This window comes from Sebastes umbrosus, chromosome 15 (genome assembly GCF_015220745.1).
Source record: "Sebastes umbrosus isolate fSebUmb1 chromosome 15, fSebUmb1.pri, whole genome shotgun sequence".
NCBI classification, from domain to species: Eukaryota; Metazoa; Chordata; class Actinopteri; order Perciformes; family Sebastidae; genus Sebastes; species Sebastes umbrosus.
The window spans coordinates 24,601,967-24,629,860 of NC_051283.1; the positions used below are offsets into that span (position 1 = coordinate 24,601,967).

The 27,894-nt window shown below is 41.3% G+C and overlaps 1 protein-coding gene across 5 annotated transcripts in view; it reads right to left on the minus strand.

Moving 5' to 3' along the window:
- The window catches only part of angpt1 (angiopoietin 1), a 219,869-nt gene that overhangs the window by 10,086 nt on the left and 181,889 nt on the right, over positions 1–27,894 (minus strand). For all 5 annotated transcript variants that reach the window (XM_037794941.1, XM_037794940.1, XM_037794942.1 and 2 more), the window contains 3 exons: positions 21,763–21,890; positions 19,354–19,455; positions 14,982–15,148 (listed from right to left, as the gene is read on the minus strand). In XM_037794941.1, the coding sequence (XP_037650869.1) occupies positions 14,982–15,148; positions 19,354–19,455; positions 21,763–21,890 (397 nt within the window). The remainder of the gene's footprint in view (positions 1–14,981; positions 15,149–19,353; positions 19,456–21,762; positions 21,891–27,894) is intronic.

A 27,894-nucleotide genomic window follows, 5' to 3' on the forward strand; every position in this document is an offset into this window, starting at 1 on the left:
TTCTAGTTTCATATGATATCAGTATCTTCACTCTAGCTTTAAAACTGAGTCCACTACAACCTAAAAATTGCAAATTGCGTTGAATTAGTGACGTTAAAACGAATTTGCCTTAACGCGTTATCTTGTTAACTTTGACAGCCCTATAGAATAGATAATAGAGAGGGAATTAAGGCCTGTTTAACTTCCTAACAAAAACCAGTGTGCAAACGGTAATAAAGGAGTGGATGTTGACTTTTGTTTTTAACCGTGGTATCGAATTGGTATCGAGGATCGTGGAATTTCACTGGTATTGGTAGAATTGTGGTATTGGTATCGACCACTAAATTTCTGGTATCGTGACATCCCCAGAATATATAACAAATATGTCCCCTTAAATACAGTGGTGTATCTACAGGCTGGTTTATCATACTGAGCTGCTACTAGCAATTCATAATTTCTTCAGGAGTATCTTTCTATTAATTACCAACTTGAATACACTAAAGTAAATCAGTACATCATTCTAACAAACTGTCAAGTAGCAACTTTGTAGAAGTTTTATTTCAGAGAAAAGAAGACAAAATGATACCTCTTTCTTTTTGACTTTTTGTTACTTAAATTGGAGTTTCTGTAGGTGGCACTATTGCCTTTGTCTGTTCAGGTTATGCTACCCAGGTCCTCCTCTTCTCCACAAAAAGAGTCACTGCTGTTGTTAATGCGTACTGAATAAATGGAGTGATGCTATGATAAACAGCTGCTGAGCATCATCTCCATCCAATGTAAGAGGGGATGAGATAGATAGTAATAACATTTCTTGCCATCCTCTCACTCAACAAACGTCTTTGGGACTGATGAGCCGCCGCTCCCATCATGCTGAATTCACTTCACACACTCTGTGCTCATCACACAAATTGAAAACCAATATGAAGCTTGGAAGCAGATTTCTTCAGGGCGTGTCCCACTGTGAACTCACTTGTAGTGTGAACAGGACTGACAATTCTTTCATCCCTTTGACAGCATCACCAGCAGCACACGCCTTCCTCTAACCTGCTGCATCACATACTTGCCTTTTTTTCCTCTTCATGTCTTTGTTTCTCTCACGCTCTCTCGGTTTCTCCCAACAGAAGAGATTGCACATCCAAAGAGCAGGAATGCAGCACCACGCCAATGAGGTCTCTATTATTAAGTATGCTTCACTCTTCAGTGAAAGCAATTTCCTGAGTTCATTTCTCGACAACAGGGGACCATGGGCGTGTAGTGAACCTTGCACCAAGCTCGGGCTTTCCGATGAGAAAGTAACAAATACAAAAGTTCCTGGGACTTTTTAGTCCCTAGAACTGCTTCTAAGGAACTAAAAGGTTCCTTCAGCCCGCTGTGGTCTGCGTTTCGACCGCGCTCTGATTAGGCGAATTAGTCCGCTGACGTATGAAATAGCAACATGACATGAGACGAGGGCTGCTGGTGGTCACAGCAGTAAACACACACTGCAGCCTGCAGTTCAGTGTGTCCGCCCGTTTCATCTAAAAAACACGTGAGAAAGAATGGTTTCGTCACACTGCGATGACGATATTTACTGCCGCATGTTGGATGTAAAGAATGAAATGCAGCAGAGGAACATGAAACTAAGTTATTTATTTGTGCAACAATCAGAAAATAACGTTTCTTTCTCTCATTCACAGCACCTCCACGCTACGTCTCTCTGTCTTCTACCACTCGCCCTCTCAGCTCGCTCGCAGGATCTCTCTCTTTTTCTCCTTGTCTTTTTTTAAATAAGTCAGGTAGACAGCAGAGCCTAACTTTACTTTTAATTAGGGCTGTCAATCGATTCAAATATTTAAATCACACATTTTTATCTGTTCAAAATGTACCTGACGAAGGGAGATTCGTCATGTATTTAATACTCTTATCAACATGGGAGTGGTGCTTTATGCAAATGTATGTATATATTTATTATTGAAAATCAATTGACAACACAAAATAATGACAAAATATTGTCCAGAAACCTTCACAGGTACTATGGTATGCTCAAATCATAACATGGCAAACTGCAGCCCAACAGGCAACAACAGCTGTCAGTGTGTCAGTGTGCTGACTTGACTATGACTTGCCCCAAACTGCATGTGATTATCATAAAGTGGGCATGTCTGTAAAGGGGAGACTCGTGGGTACCCATAGAACCCATTTACATTCACATATCTTGAGGTCAGAGGTCAAAGGACCCCTTTGAAAATGGACCTGCCAGTTCTTCCTCGCCAAAATTTAGCGTTATTTAGCCTCCTTCGTGACAAATTAGTATGACATGGTTGGTACCGATGGATTCCTTAGGTTTTTCTAGTTTCACATGATGTCAGAATAGGGCTGTCAGTTTGACAAAAACAAAGAGAATTGCTCTCCCCTCGTCCTATGAAGCGGTACAGTTGAAGCAGCGGCGCTGTGTGTGTGTTTCTATAATCACCAACGGTGCTCCCTGCAAACTCCACCCCAAAAGTTCAGGTACTTTCAGAAAGTACTACCCCCCGACCAGGGCCTTTTTTGGGGGGGTAAAAGGTCCCTGGAAAATGTCCCCGGAACTTAATTTAGACTCTGGCAACACAAAGAGTTCCTCAAAAGATCTTTAGTGTTGGGGGAAAGATCCTGCGGTGGAAACGGGGCTTTTGTGAAGCGTGTAGCTCTGAGGCATCAGCTTGAATGCCTCAAAGAAAGAAGACTGGCAGACTGACTCCCCGGGAAAGAAAGTCATTTAACGTGAAAGACTTCTGTATTTGGACAGCTGTGTAAATGGTTGATTTGTACAGCAGAGTAGAAAGTGTGACTGCGGGTCACCGTGGGGAATTCACTAAGCCAGTAAACCGATGCGTGTAATCCCACAATGTAAGGGTGAGTCATGTGTCTAATCAGTGGCACCAAATGACCACTGGATGTGGCAAGTTTGGATAAGGGCCTGTGAGGATATTATAAGCACTTGGGTGTGCGTAGATATGTGCAGGTTCCTCTCTGTGTATGTGTGTGTGTGTGCGTGAACAGTACGTCACATGCTGAAGCATTAACCGCTGTCTACAGGGGCAACAGATGTCTCTGGAGATGCTTCCCAGTTCAGAGTAAACTCGCAGCGCAACACACTGCCTCACTTACGGGTAGCATGACTTCTATCAGCTAATTCCTGATTCTGAGGAATAAAACATGCAATGTCAAGGATGAGGTCTGCTACCGCGCTGATAAAGAACAGACTTCGCCGCGCATTCGCTCTCCGTTTTCCAGAGCTCTTATGGCCTCGGCTGCGCTGACGAATCGCCAAGGCACATCATCAAGAGGGATTTGCAGCGTGACACTTTTGACAGGCTGCTTTAAATAAGTCTGTGGCTGTGTTTACCGGCTGCGCTGCATATTTACCAGACCAACAATCCTCCAACTCAACTGACATCTGCACTTTTTCCTGTCAGGATCCATTATGCACTCAGATGATAAGTGGGGTAACATAAAGATGGGCCAAGTAATGAAGTCAAGAGGAAGAGCTGCTTTTCCTGAGGCCTGTTTCTAAGAACGAGAGAGAGAAAAAGACAGAGACAGAAGGATGACGTCTAGTAAATCATTCTAATGAAATGTATCAGGCTAATCGGATTGTTCCTGTTAAAGTAATGTGATTGGTCAAGGCTCATTAGTAACCAAGACATTGATCTGTGAGGGGAATCATTTGGTCCTACTCAATGACACCTCTGGGGAGGGAGGTTGGTGTCTCGCCATCTACTTATCTTAATATCCATCGGGGATGCCGGCTTGTTTGTGATCTTTCGACATATTTAGAAAATTAAAAAAGAAGAAAAAAGAAAGAAAGTTAAAATAGCGACAGTGCATGTTAAAGTTGGGCAATATATTGGCTTTCGCCAATTGGCTGAGTACATGGCCGGTTGTTTTTTTGGGGCGATGTTTGTCACTTTATTTGCTAATTTAAAGGTCTGCCTTCGAAGAACGAGAGCCGCTCAGTCGTCATCATTAAGATCAGTTCACCCAAATTACAAAAAAAACATATTCATATACAACATTCAAAGCTTTTGAGACATCTGAGCTGAGACATCTGCTGATCTCAAATATCACCCCAGTCAACTTAAACTTTGAAGTTTACTGGAGTTGTAAAAGAAAGACAGCTAACATTAGCCAGTCCCCCCCTGAACACAGCACTCAGGGGCCAATTCACAAAAGGATTGCGCTGCTTTTTACGGCCACTAAACCTGCACAAATAAGACAAACATAAATAAGGTTTTGCTCAAAGCACCCGCAAAGGGTGAAATGCAATCCTAACTGCATTGCCAAGCAAATAGCATCTTCTGCTCCTGTGATATTTGCACGTATTTAAAGGAAGTAATTGGCCCCTTTCTATGTTAATGAGCCTCATTGCAGAAAAAGTCCAATTCACAAAGATCAGCTCTAACTATAACCACACGCAGTTAGAGTGAAATTATTAGCGTCTTCAGAGAGTTGGTGGTAACTGAAGCGCATTTGTAAAGGGTTGTGTGTTTGAAAACGCCAACAGCACCGACAGACTGGGATATTAAATCCCAAATAGGGTTTCTCTCGGTCATGTTTAAATTCCTAGCCTGAAGTTTCTGTGTCTGGAAAGACACTATAGTGTTATTCAAAGGTAATTATCCAAATGTGTTTAGCACCACAAAAGAAATTCCTCACACCATTATTGCATTAGGGGTGACTGAAAATGTCTCTGATGGTGATCAATCAAAACTTGGGAAAATAAAAGTAAAACTATTTGCATGACTGAATATCACTAGGGGTAAGTGAAAAAATGTTTTTTAGGGGGTGATTTGGGTGAACCGATGCCTTGAAGCTTTGATGCAGATTTAGTTTCAGTTTTCATAATGAGTCTATGCTCTGGAGAGTATTACAGCTGCACACTGTGTACGTGGGAAATGAGTTGTAGCAGGGTCAGGTGAGGAATCGGATGACGGGAATATGTTTATATGAGAGAACTTCCAAGTAATACTAGGTTTCAATGACTGACATTTCATCACACTGGATTTAAAAAAAAATCATTGTTATCAAACACTATTAAAAGATTGACACTGTTCTTGCAGGAGTAAAAAAGGCTTCAGACTTTTTATTTAAAAACCTTTCCATTATTTTTTTTTTATGTTCGAGCTTGCACATAAAATTAGGGCTGTCAAAGTTAACGAGATAAAACACGTTTCTGCAAATTTGTTTTAACACCACTAATTTCTTTAACACAATAATACATAGATCTTTCGGAGGTTGAAATGAGCTCAGTTTTAAAGTGAAGATACTGGTATCATATGAAACTAGAAAACCCCAAGAATCCACTGGTACCAACCATGTCATACTAGCTTGTCTCGAAGGAGGCTAAATAATGCTCCAAACTTGCGCTACATTTTGGTGAGGAAAAACTGGCATGGCCATCTTCAAAGGGGTCCCTTGACCTCTGAACTCAAGATATGTGAATGAAAATGGGTTCTATGGGTACCCACGAGTCTCCCCTTTACAGACATACCCACTTTATGATAATCACATGCAGTTTGGGGCAATTATTCCAATAATAATTATATGTGAGATTCATTTGTGATTAATCACGAATAATCACGATAAATATTTGAATCGATTGACAGCCCTACATAAAATATAACATCCCTTATCTACCATGTACATATTAAAAAAATAAACTTTTAAGTTGTAATATCTAAAAAGATTGAGTTTTGTTAGACCTGCCACATCACACTCAGACTCTTAGAGCCGATCTCCCTATAAAGCACCTTAGAACTATATAGTAGAGTACATACAAATCAGCCTTCATATATGTATAAATGCCCTTAATTTAAAGCAGAGAAGTGTTCACAGAGGACTCCTTGGAGCTGGTCCTTCCCAAAATGATTCCCTTTCTCCCCACCACCCCATCCAGGATAGATGTGTTGGATTACAGCTGAGCGGCCTGGGGACTGGCGTGGTGTCTCAGATCTGCTAACATGTCGCCTGTTCACAGTCCTACTTTTATCTGACACTTCCCATTTCACAACACACTGTGTTACTCTGAGCGGAGGATATTGCTGTCATACAGTGATTCTTTATGAAAGAATGTCCCCGGAGAGGTCGGGGGAAAAGCCATAAAACAATGTGTCTAATGGAATGTGTACAAAGTTCAGGCGATTCTTTGAAGAATACGGCAGAAATAAAACACTTGAATGGTGTGAATGATATAATGTGCACAGAATCTCTTTTTGGGACTCAAATGAAAGTGGTTTAAAAAAAAAATAAAAATATGCCACTTTATATATTCTGACTGACACAGCCAAGCTTGGCCTGCTTTGCTTTCTTTCATCTCCGTACGCGAAGCCGACAACCCAGTCAGCTGAGGGTCCGGGGCGTGCTGTTATACACCTGGCAGTCGTTAGCCTCCTGAACTGCAGTCTGATTGGCCCATTGCAGAGGTTAATCACCCTGACCGATGGTTCGCTTCCTACTGCAGAGCCGCAGAGGTGTCTGGCTGGCTGAGACCCGCTTGACTGCTCTCTTGCCACCGGGTGTCATATAGCTCCATTGAGACACATATAGACTGATGGAAACAGTATGTATACATGCATATACTGTAGGTTAGCTGTAGGGCAGTTCATTTCCACTGTTTTCTGCATTAAAGGGATAGTTTGGGGTGTTTTGAAGTGGGGCTGTATGAGGTACTTATCCATAGTCAGTCTATTACCTACAGTAGATGACGGTCGGCATGCCCCCAGTTTGGAAAAAAAGACAGGAGTTACTGTACGGAAGCAAAGCAATGTACTGGTGTGGACGGGGCCGGCAGAAAACGTATTTTAGCCACTTAAAAGGAAGGCTCACCTAAAACAAGACCCGGTCAAAATTGCCGTGAGACAGCTATACAGTCTCCGTTACCGAAAAAGAACTGAAGCTGTTATTTATGCTCTCGCCAAAGCAACCAGACTGGTTAGTTCGGATTCACCAAAGTCACACAATAACACAAACAAACTAACCAATCAAGGTAGCGGTAAACCAGCAACACTCGTGTTCTGCGGGGTAAAAATTACAGTTTTTTTCAATGGAGTCTGGTGGCTTTGGTGGGAGCATAGATGGGTACAACAGCTTCAGTTCCCCATCGGAAAGGGCGGTCTGACGGCAAGATAAAGCCGTGAAAATATTCGAAATATAGCGTATAGCTGTGCCATTTTCCTTTGAAATTTTTGTCCAGGTAAGCATAAAAATTCTTGGAAAGTTCAACTCAAGGCACACTACTAGCTTTTTCCACAGCTTTCAACCATATTGCAGGACTTCATCAGCAGATGTTTAGCTGTCATGGAGACGGATCTGTTGATATGTGAGTTCAGCAGCTGATATGACTTCATCCATATCACTTAAGTGAAACTCCATCCACAGATGAAGACTGCGTGTGGTGTGGTTGAAAGCTCTGGAAAAAGCTAGTAGTTGGACTTTGAATTGGGATTGTTTTATGAGTGGTCAGTATTTTGTTTTAATTTCATTCCATTTTCTTTTGTTTTGTTCAATCAACTTAACGTTGTATGAAAAGATTGTTCACTTCTAACAAACTTTTTTCTCCGTCCTACACAAGTGTTGCAGCCTGTAGCTTTGATGCTTCATCTCTGTATCGTTGGAAACTGTGGAACCTGAAGCTTCCAGGGATGAGGTTCAAGATATAACTTGAGATATCTAAGATTATCTCAGTGTGAGTCTTGGAAAATAGAGGAGTCACCATGTTTTGGAACCAAAAACTCTGCCAATTTCTTTCCTAAATCCTCACATGAAAAACATCTAAATGAGATCTATCTGATTCCACGGGGAAACCGGGCCATTACCATATGGAGAAATCACTGGATTTAAGAACTTGGCTGTCCGAACAGGGAAGGATATTGAATAAAGATGTAATGGCTCGTTTAAAAATAAACATATAAGTCCTCTTTTCCAGCTGGGAGGCTTTGAAGGTACATATGAAACATTTTTCCATGTTAACCTCAACTTGTGTCTGTGCATATATTCCAACTTCTGTGAATGTACAGTATACCTCAGACAATTCTGGAAATGATGGTTCTCTCTGGTGCCCAGGGTACTTCACTACATCTTACCATGTGCATTAGTGTTTTAAGATGCATTAAACATACTCACACATTCCACTTAGAAACATTATCTTAAAAAACGTGTTGGAAAAACATGATGTAAGATTTGTTTGAAGTGCACTTGGGTGCAAAATGGGTCTGACATGGCATCCCACATTACGTAAAGCTTTTGACAAATAAATTCTATGTATTTCACTAAGATCTTAAAAAAGTTTATGTCTTGTGTTTTTATGCCTGATTAATGACTGTCTACCTGGCCCTAACTATAACATTTTTTTATTAATTTAGTACTATTTAGTATATTTGCCTTCAAATAATCTTGCACAAGGACTCACAATCTTCAAAATATTTACTGTGTCTCCAAGTAACCTTTGGATTTTATTATCTCCATACTGAAACAGCACTAATGTTTTATTTCAGGGCAAACTGGACTCTTGAAACAACTATGAGCATCAATTAGGAGGACAATTTTATCAAATGCCATTTAAATTTTCCTAACCCTCTATGACCAAGTCTACTATTAAAACATTTACTCTATAGCTCTTAAGTGGGCCTCTAGTCCAGTTAAAGTAAGTAACCCACCGGAAGCTAGCCCACATTCAGGAAGTTTACATGCACTTACTTTACGTATCCTGGTTATTTTCTACTTTCTGTGTGCGGTTTTCTAACAATTATTGTCTTTTGAATCCTTGATAGTCAAATACAGTACATCTCTATGCAGACGATACTGTTTTATACGTGTTGATTCTGTTCAATTAACCATAGAGAATCCAAAAATGGAGAAATGTCTTGATGGATTGAAATAAATGGGGGCTACTTTTAAATACGGCAAAACTATATCAAAACATCCGTTTACAAACTCACAACCAACTCGTGCAGTATAATCCAAGTCTCATTTATCCAGTCGTATGCTCACTACTTCACAAACACATGCTTCTTCATTAAAACTTTACTATTTAAACCACTTGTGCATAAACAGTCTCACACTTGTGCAGGCTAATTACCATTTAAAACACTTCGGACTTGTCCAGACGAGACTTGGATTATACTGCACAAGTTGTGTGTGAGTTTGTAAGCAGATGTCTTGATATAGTTTTGCTGTTGTTAAACGCTCTACCCATTTACCTCAATTCATCAAGACACTTTTCAGTTTTATGATTCTCCATTTACTGTGGAGGCATGCGAGAAAAACAAAGTTTTTGAGTAATTGATATACAAATGGTAATTTTGTGGGTGAAGTATTCCTTTAACACACTGCAAGAAGCTCTGTTGCCTTTACCCTTACTAAGGTTTGTTACTGGAAATAGTTACAATATACACCACTGCATTGTATAAAACAAGTTCAGTTTGTCTTTCCTGGCTAAGAGACATAATCATTCTTGGTGTTTATCTACAAAGCCTGTCAAAAAATTGCATCATGGAAACAATGACAAAGCCACCTATAAATCGAAACATGTTTACTCCTTTATAACTTCGAGACCATTCTCAATAATTACTGTTTATCTGCATGAAAATCTGTATCCAAGCCACCATTGTGTGTCATTCAGCTCAGTTTGTTGGTCTGTCTTTTCTTGTTAACTAATTTAGTTTTATGTAACGTGCAATTTTCTTCATTCTGTGACATAATTTTCCTCGCACTCAGCACTCATTCCATCTATTTTCTCTAATTAGCTTTTTTCTATTTTGCAGGTCCACTTTTATTCTCCTTCTTCTATTCATATAGATATGTACCGAAAATCCCATTTTTGCAGCAAAGAAACTTTGATAAATGAGGGTGATTAACTGAATGTGTTGATCTGATTGCTATCATTACAACAATATTTGCAGGTCATCAAATTATATTTGATTTTATTATTTTCTTTTCTGCAACCCATGCTGTATCACAGAAACCAAATTAGGTTTGATGATAGGGTACTTTTTTTGTTGCTTATATAGACAGTAACCTCTGCAATTATTGTGACCCTCGTCACAATAAAGATAAATCTCAAGAGCTCATTTCACAATATTATGGGGGTTGTGGTTCAGTGGGAATTTTGAAGCTCTGGTCAACTCACATTTACTACTCAAACTGTTGTCCACAAGATTTGTTCGTTCGACTTTAAAACAACATTTCTGATGTCAGCTTACACTGTGCAGATGTAGCCAGTGTAGATTTGTTCTTTTATTTGGCTGCTATTACATTGATGTAGGACTCATGATCTGCTCTTACTCTAATGCTCTACTTCTAAGAGCATATTTTTCTGTAAGTTCTGCAAAACTAATGCACCAATTAAGGTGTTTTTTTTGTTTATAGTAAAGATATTATATATTTTCATTATCCATTAATTTGCGCTTGCCTTTATTTTCTCTAATAATAGATTATTGGTTTGGTCCATTTAATGTTGTAAAATAGTGAAAATGGCTATCATAATTTTACAAAGCCCAAGTTGAAATAGTCAATGTCTTGTCCAACCCAAAGATATTCAGTTTACTATCATGGAAGTCTAAGACCCAGATTATACAGAGATACGTTGCTACATGTGTGGTCGCTTCCAAAACGCCTTGGAAAAGAGCATCGGGCAAAAAAACAAAATGTGGTGCACGTGTGGAGTGGGGCTGCATGTGCAACCGGGCAATCAAATGGGATTCAAGCATACAAATTATGTAGTTAAAGTTACCTTGAATTATATGGTTCATCGTACTTAAATACCGCTACTATCAAACTTTCGTCTGCATTTGCCATCGTCCCCTGTTCCTACCACATCTACTGGCATCAAAACAGGAAGGAAGTGGTAAAGTAGTAAAGCCCGCCTGTTGCTTTATTGGACTGGCTGCCTGGGCCAAGTGTGACATTGATGAGCGGTGAGTTTAGGATATTTTAAGTCTTGTGCATGTCTAAAAAATGCTAGAAAACACGTGGCGCAAGAGAGGAACGCACGCTAGGCGTGCAGTACCATCGGAAAACAATGGTTTTACTGCCAACGCGTCTCTGTCAGATCGGGACCAGAGGAAACCAGCAAACAGTCAGATTTGAGAAGCTGGAACCACCTTAAAAAAACTACTTAAACATTGAACAAAAGAGTGGCCCTCAAAATTGTTATTTTTAATGGTACTGACTGAGAGAAATAATGATTTTTCCCAATATCATTAAATTGGGGGGGGGGTAACTGTTGTTTATTGATGCTTAAATGGGTTTCCAGGCACACACACACACACACACACACACACAAACACACACCTATCATAACCATTGAATTATCTCTATTTGTAAGATATTATTATAAATAATAGTCTCAAAGAGTTTCCATTATTACAATTTAAATGAAAACATCAACCAAATGGAACTGACATGACACTTTACTTAGAAAATATTATTATACTATATATATATATATATATATATATATACTGATATAACAGTTTTATTATGAGGGACAATGCCAACAAGAATTAGATGACTGAATAAAGATCAATCGCGGGTTCAAACTTTTAGCGCACCGGTAATAAATATGACATTTATTCCGTGTACATGACTTCACTTATAAAGGATTAGGAGCCCATATTTCACAAAGGAATAATTGCACAGCTCTCTCCCTCTCTGCAAGTTGAGTCATTTCTGTTTCGCAGCATATATAGATGAAACCAAGAAGCTGGCAGCAAGACAAACATTTCCTGGCAATGCTCAATATTGTTATGATGAATGGGGAGTCGGGTGCATTGTTGGACTTAAGACTATTCAGTTATTATACCTGGGTTCCAAGTGGTCTGTTCGTGGCCTTGCTTATGTGCTTTTTGTGCTTACAGCCTGTGTGTATGTGTGTGAGAGTGAGAGTGAGACAGAGAGATTTACGACACCAAATGAGGTCTTTACAAATGTTTGTCTGACTCGTGCTGACGCAGATTGTATTCCAGTAAACCACCACGGCCGACAGAAAATAATCCAAAACCAACGAAAAGATTGGCCATATCACGTACAACTATCTTGTATGTTTCAGAGCAAGAGATGTAAGTGGGAGAACTTATTGCAGATTGTTTGACATTTTAAAGCAAAGGAGGTGCCAAAGCAGAAAACATGGCAGCGTCGGTTTGTTTTGGGCCCAGCCATCTGGTTTGTTTTGGCCCCTGCTTCAGAGGAGCAACGTGTGATTATCATACCACAACTGTTTTTCAAGAACAAATCTATTTATAGGGATCAGTGTGCCGATTGGAGTCCCAAACAGTACAAGCCTGCATTAGAAACAGGCTGGATTGGCCAGGGATGCCCTTTGCCTGCCGCAGCGAGACAAAAACAGTTATTGTTTCCCTAATTCAAAAGAAGAAAAGGTCAAGTGAGGGATGTGGAAATATGTGGGAAACACAGGAAAGGATGAAGCAAATATAAATGTGTATGTGTGAAAGAGAGTTACAGAAGGATAGATACAGTAAAGTACGTACTGAGGTTTGACACCCAGTCTTACAAATATACAGGCCTGCACTTCATATAGTGCGGCAGCTAAGCTGAAATATTCATAACAATTGAGCATTTTGCAATAATAGCAACACATTTGGCAGAGATGTAGGTTTATATGTTATGAAAAGATGTAGCTATCGAGGCATTTGAAATTTGGCCCCATTTTTCACAATGGCCGACAAACAGGCGCAAAATATGACAAACTGTTGCAGAAAACATTTCCAAGATGTGTTCAAGCAGATTAGATCTGATGTCAGAAGATCACAGACATGGTTTTTCCTTCTTATGAGTGAAAGCAACATAGCGACCTATTCATTCTATCAAGAAGGAAAGGAGGTGAAGTTTGACCCTGCATTTTTCTTCTTTTAAAAAGTACCCTTAAAAATAAAAAGGGAAAAACAGATCTGTGATCTTCTGACATTTGATCTAATCAGCTTGAACACACCTTGGAAATCATCAAGAGTCATGTAATCTGTTTTCTGCAACATTTTGTAATATTTTGCAGCTATTTGGCGGTTCTCGGGGGTCAAATTTGCAGTGCCCTGATATCTATATCTTTTCATAACATATAAACCTACGTCTGTGCCAAATGTGTTGCTTTTATTGCAAAGTGTACAATTGTTATGCTTAATATGCTAATATCTATGTGCCATGTACACCAGCCTGAAGTCAGTGCCTGTGCATTCAAACCAGAGCCAGAAGTAAAGACTAAAGGTTCAGTAACAAGAGATGGAGTTTTTAACTCAGTCCTCACATTGTGGTCACACAAAAACTCAACTCTGCGTTAAATTCAAAACAAAACAACCACTTGATCTCTTCCGCGTGATTGAAATCCATTCTTCCAGTCCTCGGAGAAAACCACAAAGCCCGCTCCAGGTACGAGCTCCTCAAGACGGAAACCTCGTAAAGTGAAACCCCTGTCAGCGCAGGACAATTCTGAAAATTGAATATGGCAACGAGCCTCACGGCCCCCCGCTGTAGGGAAACACTTCGGCGCAAAGAATTGAAGGGTTGAGGTAAAGGCTTTCAAGCCGCAGAATCTCGTTCCTCATTCCGTCATTGGAAGCTGGACGCGAGACATTTCGCAACCAAAGGGACCTCTTATCAGAGAGAACCAGTCATCCAGTGAAAACTGCAGAATTGGAGATGTCAGGCCTTCTCCTGTGAAGCCAGCAATTGCTTGGAACTCGGTGGAATTTGCAGTAGTTTTCCACATCTGAGAGGGCCAAGCATCTGCCATAGTTTGAGGCCTGTTATCATTAACCCCCTCAAAAGAAAACAGAAACCTTCGCCCCCGCAACATGCAAGGACAAAGCGTCAATCAAAGGAACTAGGAGACGATGACAAGTGATAGATTTGGTTTGGAAGGAATTTGCGATGAGAAAAAGCCTCGCCACAGACTTACATAACGGGATCGACATGATTGAAGTGTCTGGAGAGCTCAAAGTTACGAGCCATGTTTATATTGTTAACACTTTTGAACATTTTGTTTTTCCCTTTAAGTATTATTTCTTGATATAATTCCTTTTCCTTCTTCCTTCATTCCTCCTTTCTTCCTTCTATTAGTCACATATGCTGAAGACGCAGCGCCACAATCTTCTGATACAGTGATGAATGCTAACGATGGTGCTAGATTAAAGGTTAAAGGATCACCAAAGTTATTATAATTCATCCTGAGGCGGACATGAATGTTTGTACTAAATGTCATGGTAAACTCAAACAATACTAGTTGAGATATTTCAGTCTGGCTGTTAACATCGCGACGGCTGTATGGTGTCAGAACAGTCTCATAAGTGTTCACAAATGTCATTTGTACATCAATTTAGCATTTTTCAAAGGCAATATATTTGTGAATCTCCACCTACTTGTGTGGATTCTTTTGAGACTCTTTTACCGTGCTTTTACACAAAAAAATCCACAAATGCAGGGAGCATGTGACTCGTAAAATGTCACGTGACTTGTGTCTCGTAAAACACAGAGCACAAATAAACGCAGCGTGATTTGTATCTGTAAATCTCTATCTGTACCTGTGCCTCTGATTTACAACTTGTATATCATTTAAACACAAACGCTTATGTAAACGTAGCTGGCCCGGCTATGTCAACAGAGCATGAAGAAGCTCTGATTACAACACACACAGAGGGAGAGTGACTTCATTCTCTGCTCAGGTAGACATTACTCCTCTATATCTTTACATAGTAAACAGTTGTTTGCTGCTATATTAATGCTCTGGATCATATAGAGCGACTTTAAATCATTCAAATTTCAGCCTGAAGTCTTTATCACTTTAACATGTGGTGCAAATATGAGTTCAAACCCCTATCGAATCCTGCAAAAACAAATCCGGTGCAGAGGATATTTACCAGGCACTGTGAAAAGCTGTATTGACGACAGACAAATCTGTCCGTCTGTGTGTTCCTTGGCCTGAAAAAAGCATTATCCCCATCTTTGTCTACCAGTAGCAATATGAGCAGCCTCACCTGTAGTTTTGCTTCTCACTGCCGATTTGGAAGCGGTCATATAGTGAGAAGGCCTGGTGTCCGTCCCAGTCCGTCAGCTCTACACGGAGGGCGTACTGTCTCTGGCTGGTCAACTGGTAAACATACTCGTTCCCCAACCAGTGCTCCGCAGGCAAGCTCCCAAAACCCTGCAACGAAGGAAGAGAAACACAACAGTCAGCGTGGGAATAACACTGAAAATCCTTATTTGTAAATCATAGATTAGAGGATTATTCATAGCAATCTCCACTATTTTCCTAGAAAGATAAAATGTCAACACTAGAGGATTGTGGAATGGAGGCTGAGGAATTTTCTCATAAATTTATTGATTTATTCTTTTGTCAATCAGAAATTAGATCAGAACAGATGGTTCCCAATAATAAATAATGTGTCTGTTTATCCACCAGTATCCTAGCATGCTTTTCCATTCCTCAGTGAAAAAGTTGCACACATAACTCACTTTGTATATTAACGTATTTTATGCAGGGGTTTTTTAAGCTTGCTTTTGGCTTCCACGTGGAATGGATAGACTTACCTACCTATAAAAGTGCCTAAATTGGTACCAGCTGAAATAGACACACACCTTTTTCCATTTCTGTCTTCCACATGCTAAACTCATTATTACCTAAAGACTTCTCTCCCAATATATATACTGCATGCACGGGACACTCCTTTAAACAATTGCAAAAGTTTGCATTTGATCAGAGTGGCTCCCGCTCACAGGCAAAGTGCTTCTGACAGCAGTGGATTTGCAGAGGGGGAATATCACGAAGCAGGATGACATTACAGCTCTGACAGGACAGTCTGGACCGCTCCATTAAAGATTGGGAAAAAAGTAGGGGGTGGTGGCGTGGGCTAGGGAGGCAAAGTCAGGGAGAAGTCTGTGTTTGTGCTGAGCGTGTGTGGTGATGAGGAATGGGAAGGAGGGAAAGTAAATATGGGGCATTCCTCGAGCCTTAGGCATGTCCTGCCGAGTGGGTGGAAGAGAAAGTGACTAGGGCCCATTACTGCATTTTCTCTTTCTCTCTTTCTCTAGAATTGATCTCATGATGAGATGTTCCCCTCTGACTGTCTTCCAGCTCGGTCCAATGCCTCCTACTGTGACCGCGGTTTATCTCAAGAACCCTGGCAGGCAATAAAAGGCTGGGAGTCGAGCTCTGTTGACAGTTTTCCTTTATAGAGTTCCGGTTCTTCGCGATCCTTTACACGCAAACCTGATCGACATCACTCAGCTCAGAAGAGATGAGGAGATGGTTTAGTCATATTGTTGGACTGAGCGCTTGGTTTGCAATTCAGTGACACTTGCTAAAAATCCTTTTGTCTGGGAAAACAGTAACTGTAAACATTGAGCACGGTAAATCTCAGGAACTGTTGCACATACACAGATAAACTAGAATTACAGAGAAATACCCTACAACAGTGGTTCTTAACCTTTTTTGACCGGCACTAGAAATGAACCGAACCATGGCTCAATTTGATCCGGACCGAGAGCAACTCTTTTCATCGTACCAAGGTTCGTCTGTTTGGTCCGGACCGCGGTCCACTGGAGGTTTCCCAACTGTACTTTTGTTACAATCAAACTGAAAAGTCAGAAAGTCTGGACCAAAACAGGTGGGTGTTAAAGGGCCCTTAGACAACTATTTCAACTGTTTTTGTCATTGAACTTTCAACTGTAAATTCATACTTTTAAGTATTTCAACATCTCTGCTCACTTGCTAACTTGCACTAACGTGCGATCTTAATGTGTAACAACTGACTAAGGTTTACAGAGAGCTTACTGGTTATTGTAAACTTAGTCACTAGTTAATGACTGGAACTTTCCCATGGCAACTGCACAAGTACCCCCTAGGGTGCTTGCAGAGCAATGGGTGGGAACCATTTTCACATGCTGATAAGCTGAAAGACTGAGTTGTGAATATAATTTGCAAGGTCCTCTGTGATGTTTGGTCTCCTGGTAATGCAATTACAAACATTAGATGGTCTCAAGATCCCATTTTAACGTGTGGACTTCATCCCTGTTGCCAAAATTCTCTCCATGGTCCCGCGAAGAAACAACATGTCAGTTGTTACTGAACGATTTACAAATCCTCCAAGTACATTAAATCTGTGAGCACGAGCCTCCGGAGACCGAGAATGAGAAAAATGAATAACACAATAAAACACCATCGATCACCTCCGGGCGTTTCAAGGAGACACACGGTCATACTAGGCTGTTAGATCAGCACTGTAAATGTCGGCCAAGGTCCGCGAGGGTGCCCTCATGTGCTGTAATGCACTCCATGCTCTCTATGACACCTGCTCAAAGCTGGAGGGTTTCAATCTCTGTTTCATTATCGCTGCCAGGCGTAAGCCTCATGCATTTGGTCGAGTGTGTGTGCCAAGCCCCTAGGAAGAGCGCCGGGCTTTGAAGCAAAAAAAAACGGTGGAATTACAACTTCCATGTCCGTCACATGATGCCATTGGGCCCAAAAAGACTTTTTCCTACAGACTTACATTGGGAAAGAGACCTCCGTAAATCAGCGAATATTTTTTTTGAGGTGAATCAACTTCCCAGAACGAACACTTGAATAGCCCTTATTTAAATCATTAGGTCCTAAAAGATGGAAAATGCACTAATAGCTGAATCCAATGGAAACGCTACTGCGCCTGCTCTATGGACCCAATGGATGTGGAAGATCGTCGGATGATCCAGGTACCTAATCACTCGGCAGTCGAGCCATTTTGGCTTCATGCGCCACTGAGCAACTCTCATAGGAATGAACGGGAGCCCGCCTACAACGCTGTTTCCAGTTTTCTCTATACATCCGTGGTGTGTGCATGCATGTATCGGTCTGTCTGTCCGCAGCTAATCTCGCATACTACTGGACCCATCTGTCATATATTTTCTGCGCTCGTTTATGACCGTACGCTCAAGGACCTCTCGCGGTTCCAGTTATTCGCAATCTTTGAAAAACCTATTTTATTGACTGTTTTATGCCGTCATTGACTGCTGACTCCTCACATCAACATCTGCTTGCTGTTATTTCTATTTCTGTATAAGTACATTGAGAGAGCTACACAAATCCGGAGTCATATTCCCTGTATGTACAGTATGTACTTGGCAAACAAAACTGATTCTGATTCAGTAACACAAAGGGATTTTCGGTTATCAGCTAGGCTGAAAACAAGCCTCACCTTGTGTGTTGAAGGTCACATTTTGGCCTTTGTCGTAGCTCAAAAACTGACGTCCGTAGAAAGGTTTGTTCTCATTTTGAACCGGAGCATCTGCAGATTAATTCCGTAACCGATATGTTATGATCCACTAAAGTTAGGCACGATACGAGATGAACAAATCCCTGTTTTTGTTATCTTTGCTGCCATCTTTGTTTGGGAGGGATGAGGAGACACACCTGGCAGAGATCTGCACTCTACTGAGTGCACTTTTCTAGTTGGTACTTAGTTTTTAGGCCTCACATATCTTTATTTTCTTCTCCTTTGTCCCTTTTTCTCTCTTTTTTTTTACCATTCAAGCGTATCACCGGTGTTAATCCCAGTTAAGTGTTTTTATTTGATCAAACTTGGGAGTTCTCTGGTTCATAATGTCCCACAAACTCTTTAAAATCCTTTCCCATTGACTGGTATATTGTACATCAAGATCAGCGGAAACAGGGGAAGTAATTAAACTGGACACGGAAAGCAGATTACAGGGGATAGAATGAACATAGTCCATTTGACAATAAACGGACAGCTAGTGGAAGGTATACACAGGTGACTTCCACCAAAAACAAGCAATGCAACTGCCAGCAATAACAAATCCAACTCGCCGTCTAAACGCCGCTTAGGTTCTGAAATGTTAACACCCTCAATGCAAATATGCATAAATCTCTCCTTGATGACAAACAGATGAAACACCTGGCACGGCGCTATAGAGACTAAACAAATGTGTTGTTTGCACATTTAGGTAATAATTTCCTGTTGGAGAAGAGGAAGAATAACAGCATGTCACTGAAGCCTTGGCTGAAGAGCAGAGCGAGTCGGAGACACACTCGACAATATTGCTAATACAGAAACGATGGGGGAGCCATTGCTGAGGAGGAATGACATCTGGATCCGTGGATCCTGCTTCTTAGTTTTCATCACGTTCAATCGAGGCCAAAACGCACCGCTATTTGTCATAATCCCCCTGCGGAAGTGTGTTTTTGAAACAGGATGTTTTGATCATCGCAGGGTTTTGTAATTTATGCTTGATGGATATGGATGAGTGTATTCTCTCCAGTGTTGACTCGCCGTCTTGTGTTTAAAAGGACCACCATTATCATCTTGATTTTAATGGATATGGATGAGTGTCTGTGTGCACACATTTGTCTCGCCTCACCGTCTTGTACTCCTTCCACGTTCTCTGGAAGTCCAAGCTGCCGTCTTCTCTGCGCTGAATGACCGTCCATCCGCCGCCGGCTGTTTCCATGTTGCAATACACCTAAACAATAGAATAGAGAGAGCAAGGGATGGTGGGAAAAACATGAAGGTAATGGAATAATGATAGCACCCACATGTATTTGAACATTCTTTCAGGATTCAGAAGAAATTTAACAAGCTGATGAATTGAAGATCACTCTCGGCGGCATTAACAAACAATGAAGGGTCATTTGGCCAATTATTTGGTTTCAGACACTCCTTTTCCCAGCTTTCGCGATGAATCATCTTTGGGAATGCGACGTATCTGTGTCCTCCTCAAACTTAATCAGCGTCTCCTTATCCCTCACCGACTCCCCGGAGATGTTCCTCATCAGGCGGCCTTGTTTCTGCAGGATCAAAGTGGAGGTCCTGGGTGTAATGTGGCCCTTAACCTTGGACCTCAGCGTGTGTAAGCTGATAAGGCAGGGCCGGCGCTCTATCTGCAGTGTTGCTCTTTGTTTTGAGGAGACCCCAGGGTGGAGCGGAGAAGGTCTCTCACCTCGGCCAGCCCACACAGCTGAACACACATGAGCACAGCCTGGGTATAATTAAGGAAGTACCCCTGACAGAATCGTTTTCCCCCCCAAGACCAGCTCATCGTTCATGCTATACATGTACAAACTTACTTATGGACTTACTTGGTCAAATATACTAAGGGACGCACACAATGCGGAGTGTGTGGGAGCGGCCAGTGACGCAACAGTAGTGGAAGTAACGTCTAGTCTGAATCAGCGCTAATGTTAGCAAGCTAGACTAACTAGCCTCCACTTGGACAGTGAAAGCAGAGGATATTAATGATCGTGTGAAATTTTAGCAGCACCACAGAATGAATATAGGGGAAACACTAATTAGTAGCCTATTAAGGCCGGACCAGACTGGGCACGTCACCAGCGCTTGGCCGGCTGCCTCGCTGAAGTGCTGTGTCTCTCACGTGTGGTGTCCACACTAGCAGCATTTCTGCTACAGTGCTCCTGTTGCTACCAGCCTTTTCTTTCTACACAGAGTTTGCCTTTCATAATGGCCATTTCACTTCATTATAAATATCATTTATATTTATTTTAGACAGAAACAGGTTAAGAAGCATGTGCTCATTTGTAATTTATAGTAATATTCCACCAATAAAACCCTGTACTTTAATCATTCATGGAGCCCTGCAAGTCACTACATTTTCTACAACACTGTCCTGTAAATATTACAGAATAAAAGCCACATGTTAACAAATGAAGGAATTTTGTCCACAGAAAAAAAAGCTTGAGGGCTTTTATTTTGAAACGGAAGCCAGAAGTGTTGATTTAAAAATAAATATTTTTTTCATGTCTGTGACATATTCTACAGATAGAGACATTGAATCTGTAGTAATGTTGCTGGTATGATGTCAATATACTGTCAATAGATCCATTTCACTGTCTGTTGTTGCTGTGAACCGCGCGCGGCTCGCGGTAAAAATAGGCGAGTCCTCGAATCTCTAGAAGAGACGCAGCTGACATGCAGCCGAGCCGCGCTGCTTATGCGTCTGAGTGAAGTGACGGGGTCAACTCCGGAGGGAGTAACGTTATCAACTTCGGCCCAAGCAGGAAAAGTTAACAGCGTTTGGTTTGTCCATTCCGGGCTACTGTAGAACATGGTGGCTAGATCCATGAAGAGGTTCCTACGCGCTCCCTATGTAGATATAAACGGCTCATTCTAAGGTAACGAAAACACAATGATTCTTATTGTCAGGTGATCATATACGAAAGGAAGCATACTTATTAAATAACATATTCCATTCCTGCCAATAGACCCTCCTAAATGTTGCGCACTGTTCCTTTAATTAAATTATTTTTTTAAGGATTCTGATATTCTACAGTATTGTTGTTTGTATTTGCTATTGAATAAAAATCATTTTTTACATAGGTTTGGTGTGTTTATGCATGTTTGTAATCCCTATTTTTTTTTAAATAACAATGAATATCCAAATACCAAAATTGAAAACCAAATATCCACACAACGAACGAATAGTTGAATGTTCGGGTCCAGCCTAAGAATATCCACACACACAAACCTTCTGCCAACATCCTAACTTATTAAATCATTACTCTCATCAATCACGATTACCTAAGCATAGTGTAGAGGTTAGGAACACACACACACTTGCACAACTGTCACCATCCTGACCAGCTCAGTGTCCTGTTTCACACCTCACCCCCCCTGCACTCACAAAGCTGCCAAGTGTATTTTCAGCTTTCAGTATTCCTACTCCCTGTGCATCCATTATCAAGGAGCGACCTAGAAGTGATGAAAAGGCATATATTTTCACATTACAGTGCTGTAAGATATTGTGGTTTCCCACCTTTTTGGTCTCCTGAGGGTTGATCTGGATGGTGTAGACTCCGTTCTTATTGAAGCCAGCCTGGTGGAGGTCGGCACAGTCGCGGAACTTCTTCTCTTCTTCTGCGACCTTTGTGCTATTAGGCACGACTGTGGGGTACGGAAGAAGACATAATGGAAACAGAGTTTCACTATTTGACGTTCCACAAGTACAAATCAAGCACATGTAAACCTACTCACAGCCGTTGAACAACTTGGTACTGCAAATAGTTTTTGATCTTCTATTGCTGAGAATCTACAGCTGTTACTTCAAAGGATAGTTTGACATTTTGGGAAAAACGCTTATTCACTTTCTTGCTGAGTGTAAGATGAGAAGATCAATATCACTTTCTGAGCAATTAGCTTCTTTGGCTTAGCATAAAGTAGATTCTGGGAAGTCATTTTTTTTAGAGAGCTAGGCTAGTTGTTTACCCCTGCTTCCAGTGTTCATGCTAATCTAAGCTAATCACCTCCTGGCTCAAGCTCCATACTTAGCACACAGTGTTACCAATCTTCTCGAAATGTCAAACTATTCTTTAAAGCTAGAGTCGGTAAAATGTTGAAAAACTAGCAAGAGTACGCTAGATATTAAAAATGATCCAACCCAAAAACCCAGGCCAGTGTTGCCAACTCTTGAACCATTTGAAAGTAGCAGCACTAGCTCCAAAAGTCCCTAAATCTAGCGAGAAAGTTGCCGAGTTGGCAACATTGACAGTCCGTCCCTTCAGGTCTCCCACCAAAGCCACTCCCCAAAAAATTATCATAATAAACATACACAACAAACATGGCTATTGTTAGTACATACAGCTGTCAAGCTAGCAGCTTGTGGAAGACTCCGTGGATCCTCAATGTGTGCACGGGCACTCAGGCAGGCCGTCCAATCATATCCTTCGGCCGAAGGATATGATTGGACGGGCTTACTACTGTTACACAGTTACAGTTTATTTCTTTTCTGTCAGAATGTTTGATTTATTGATTGCTTTCGGGATGTAATGAGAATTTCAACACATTTAACAAAAAAATGTCTTTGGAGAACATTACCAACCCTAGCTTTAAAGCCGCTATATGTAGAATTGAATCTTTAAGTGGTTAGTTTTTTGTTTTATGAACACAGAGACAATGCCAGTTAAAATCGGTGTAGTCTATGTGTTGCATGGCTGTCTGCCACAGTCTTTTTGATATTTCTACTGGGGACACTAAAGACAGAAACTCTCAAAACCTGCACTACAATTTGTCGCCACATACGCCAGCTGTCTATCAGAAACATGAGAGGAGCAAATTTAGACTTTGACTGCAGGATGCCAAAGCTCAGGTGTTGGTTCTACCATATTTTGCGATAAAATAAGCGATCAAATAAACACTCCATACGCCAGATACAGACACAGGAATAGCACTGTGTAAAAAAAAGTCCAGCTATTAAAAACTGTTACCCTTCATGCAACCCTGTGTGTCAGACAAGTATGGAAGTCATAGTTTTATAATGTTTTATGAAATTACAAATTGCAAGCAAAACCCCTTAACGGCCCGATTTATCATATTTCAGATCTGTACATCTCAGAGGAGAAAACATAAAAGGAGTCCGAGGCAGAAGCTGATCGGTGAGGTCTCGCTGCGAGTATCTTGTAACGGCCAGATACAATCTGAGGGCGACTAACTTATTAACAAGAGAAAAGCAGTTCACCGACTGGATGATCTCCGAGAGGAAGGCCTCGGACTTTGACAGACCAGCTGCGTCCATTTCCATCTGTGGATAATTATGGCGGCACTATTTTGAAACCAAGCAAGGGGCTAAGGACAAAATACTACAAGCTATAAATTTCAAGTTCCTGTTATAACAAGTGGTTTATATTTACCTTCCAGGCTCTTGTTATATTGACAGAAATTCCTTCCGATTTTCCTTTTTTTTTCACTCTCTCCTCCCTTTCTCCTTCCATATGAGGGGTTCACCTTCATTTTTTAACACCAATGTTTTTATTGATGGAATTGTTGAGTCAAAGAAGATGTCAAGGAAATGTGTCAGCGATCCTTAGCCTTCACTTTGATCCCCCCCTCCTGAGCACAGAACATCCTGGTGGAAGCAGGACGCTTATTTGGGTGTTTGACAAAGTATTGAGTGTCGGAGACAAGAATCTCCTGCTGTGACAGGTTGACTGAGCGGGCCCTCGCACTCCAGACTCTAATGCAACAAAGAGCTGCCCTGTCAGGCGGTAATTTACCCCAAGCCGGCAGACAGCGGGGGAACATTTTAGAGGCCGGGGAGATCACTGCCAGAGTCTGCTATTCGATCCATAACGGTGTGAACAATCATTTCACAATCGCCTTCCGAGATCTCCCTCGGTGGACGAAGGGGACTCGATGCTCAAGTGTAGGAGCGGCTCCCCTCGAACAGCTTGCTGCCCAGCTCTGCAAATATTATTTATGTCCCAATATTTATTTACAGAAAAATATTTTGTGGTCCAGCGGGGACTCGTATTCAGTAGGGGGTTCATGTGAAAAGAGCAGCAGGGCTTGGGTGTTTGCATAAATCAGTACCCTTGCCAAATGAGCCCAAATACTCAAACTAAAGAGAGTGAGTAATGGAGCTAAATGGACTGCCGCAGACATCACTGCTCCCATGTGACTATAATCAGTCTCTAAATGCCGCTGAGAGTTTAAGTGATACCATACAAGATCCAATGAATTTCTCTGGCGTATTCATATGTGGAGGATGCAAAGCACTATAAATTACTGTCAGTTCATTCCCACAGTACACTTCACAACAATGATGTGTAGTTGCTGTTGAGGAGGATTACGGTTGATGTGTGAAAATGTCCGGGTAAGATTCATGAAATTAAAGTTATATTTGTAAATCCTACTTCATTTAATATGCTGCTTAGCAAAGGACACCGATTTCTGACACAAAGTGCTGACAGAGATAACGGTGTTTACCTGAGGGGGGAACCGGAGGGTGGGTGCTACGCTTCCGTGACAACGCCTTCATCCCAGACAGTGTTATTGGCTGTAACCGCCGTATTAGTGCAGAGCTGCGGCTGTGAGCTAACCAGTTTGGGCACGCTCACATGCACGAACATGCACTAAAAGCACGCGCGGCCAACCCCGGCTATGACCACAAAGCGCGGTCAAAATCGGATTACAACACACACAGAGGGAGAGAGACTTCATTTTCTGCTCAGGTAGACATTGCTCCTCTTTAACCAAGTATTTTAGAAGCCTAAACCTGATTAAACCTCACCTCTGGGGTCAAAGTCTTGTGCAACCATACATCCTAACCTCCCTCCTATGACCTCTGTGCAGTAAAAGAAGATTACACTTTCTGGATTGATGAAACACTCTGCCAGTGAACATAATATAGGGAGAAAATATGCTTCTTTAAAAACAGGATTGGCAAATATAAACATATTTTGTAGCAGATCTTCACTCTATCTCTCCTACTATATACAGACTATATAAACAGTACTGTAGATAACAGTCTTAATGGAGTTGATTTGGACCTGAAATGCCAGATGAATACAATTAATCAACTTACCACCTTTGTATCTACCGCCTTATTAAACGGCTCTAAAACATATTGCTCCATTTAACAGTTTTAACAGACGACTGTAAAAACACAACATATAATAAAACAGTCTAGTTCCCTCTGCGAAAATAAAGGTTTTAGGGAGGTCACTGAGGTGACTCGCCATAACTGCACACTTTACAGGGGCTTTGCAACAATAAGTGTCAACTCATTCTGCCGGTCAATGAAGCATGAAAATAATCATGTGCAGCAGTCAAATATTTGGTCTGGATCGTAAAAGTGTTGTCTAATGAAGTGGTTTACCATGCTGTCGTGTTGAGGCATTACAACCTGCAAACGCCATTGTTTTTTTTGAAGGCTTTGAGTGGAACGCTACAATAATTTCTTTGACTCTGAGTAAGCAGCTGTAAAAATGATGAATGTCGTCCATTTAGTGGGATAATAGAATACTGTAAAACAAAATCATATTTAGCAGCCAGAAAGTTTTGACAAGAGTGTTCTAAACCTGAGGTCAATTACCGTTAATAACGGTGTGTGGCTCATTGCACCCTAATGAGGTTTGGGTAATGATTACAACCTAAACAAGGGCTCCACTGCAGCATCTGGCCACATCAAAAATATCTCCCCGCCTCTCAGTTTGCACTGCAACGGATGACAACACACTGGAAACCTTAATTTTTAGGGAAAGCCGTACATGGACAGTATGTTTATGGAGATTTAGTGTTAAAACTCCCTTTTCTAAGTATCTGTCATCTTCCCTAAAGCAGAGTCAGAGATGATTTGAGTCCATGCTTTAAAGGAAATGCTCGGGCTCAGTTTTCAAAACAGAGACTAACGCAAGCAGACGCCCTTTCCTCAAATGAAAACACTAATCCAAACAAACAAAAGCCCTCCCCTGAACATGGAAAAAACAGAGAGCTCTGCTGCTTCTGTGTTTTGAATGCTGTCCAAAAACAGGGGCATTGCGTCAGACGATCAGTGAGATCTACCTACTCCTTCACCTCCTTTGGACGGGGCGTCCCTTAGGAGCTATTACAGTTTGACTTATTCGGGCTGGGATGAAGCAAGGGCGAGACCTCCGACCTGCACGCCAGCTCTAACCTCCGACGCCACCGTGGAAGAGGAAAGGACCAACCACAGAGCGGCAGCGGCCACGTTCCATTTCTATCGCCTCTCATTAAGGCTGCCACCAATCCCAGACAGCGGGACGGTTCGGGGTGCCGTGCTCTACTGACCCCGCTGACACTGAAAATAGCAGAAACGGTGGCAAAATAAAGGCTAGAGGAGCATAATATACACAGAATTTGATCAAACTTGGCAGATTACACAGCCAGTGAAATAGAGAGCCAGAAGTGTTGCATGAGGACACACTTGAATCTTAACATGAAGACCAGTCAGGCCAAAATGGCCTCGAAAGACCTCTGGTAATTAAATTGTAACATACACAAATCCAGACTTAACAGATGGAGTGCGAGTGGAGGCCTTTATCGCATGGAACATTAAAACAACAAAAGAGCGCAGCATGATAAATACAAAGCATGTGTCAATCCATTAAAACTCCAACGGTCAGCAAGCGGGCCAAGTCGCTAATCTGTCTTTCAGAAGGTTGAAGCAGTAACAGTTTTAAAGCTAGAGTAAAGATACCAATATCACATGAAACCAGAAAGCCTAAGGAATCCACTGGTACCATGTCCTGCTAGCTTGTCGGGAAGATCGCTAAATAACGCTACGCTAAATTTTGGCGAGGAAGAACTGGCATGGCAATTTTCAAAAGGGTAGTTTTGGGCAAAAACCATGCAGTGTTTTGCATGCAGTATAAATGTGTTATTTTCGCCTATTCTAAAAATGGTGTATTTGAATATTTCTGCACACTGGGGTCCCTAAACAGTCTTGGAATTACAGAAATTGAGTATCACTGTAAAGCTGAGACTCTTGTGGATCCAATGAGCCCAACTGTATTCATGTGTGATGATGTTAGTCCCCATAGGAGCCATTTCATTGTACTGAGACCATTTTTTGAAACTTTTTGAAACAGTTTCCGGAACAGAAGTGCTCGCCATCCAATCACCGAAAAAAATCTTGAAGAAATCTCCAAATGTCAAATGTTTTTGATCCTAAATCACGGCATGGCTTTTTCTATGGTGTTCCTCAAGGTCTTGGTGTCTTAATGTGGTATTTTGGAGGGATTATTGATCATTTTTAGCAATTCTTGATTGGTAAAAAATGGCTAAATTTAGCACCAAATGTGTGTAACAAATGGTATCAACCCAAAAATTGCTGCAACAATTTTTGAGACATAATAGAGCATGAGAATGGACATCATATACTGTACTTCCATCATAATGTTCTAAGCCCTTATGCACTTAATTCATTCATGCTTATTTCTGATTTATGACAAGAACAACTTGCATGAGCTGAATCTCAAATTAATCTTCAGGTTCCCAACTTTCAGATGATGTACACCACTTCTATGTGACATCTACTGCTGACCTGCTATCTCTCCCTAAAGACCCCCTGTACCTCCCTAAAAAAGATTAAGATATGTCTATTGTGGGTCTCACAAGGTTAATCATGTGCAGTAGTTATCCACTCATGACT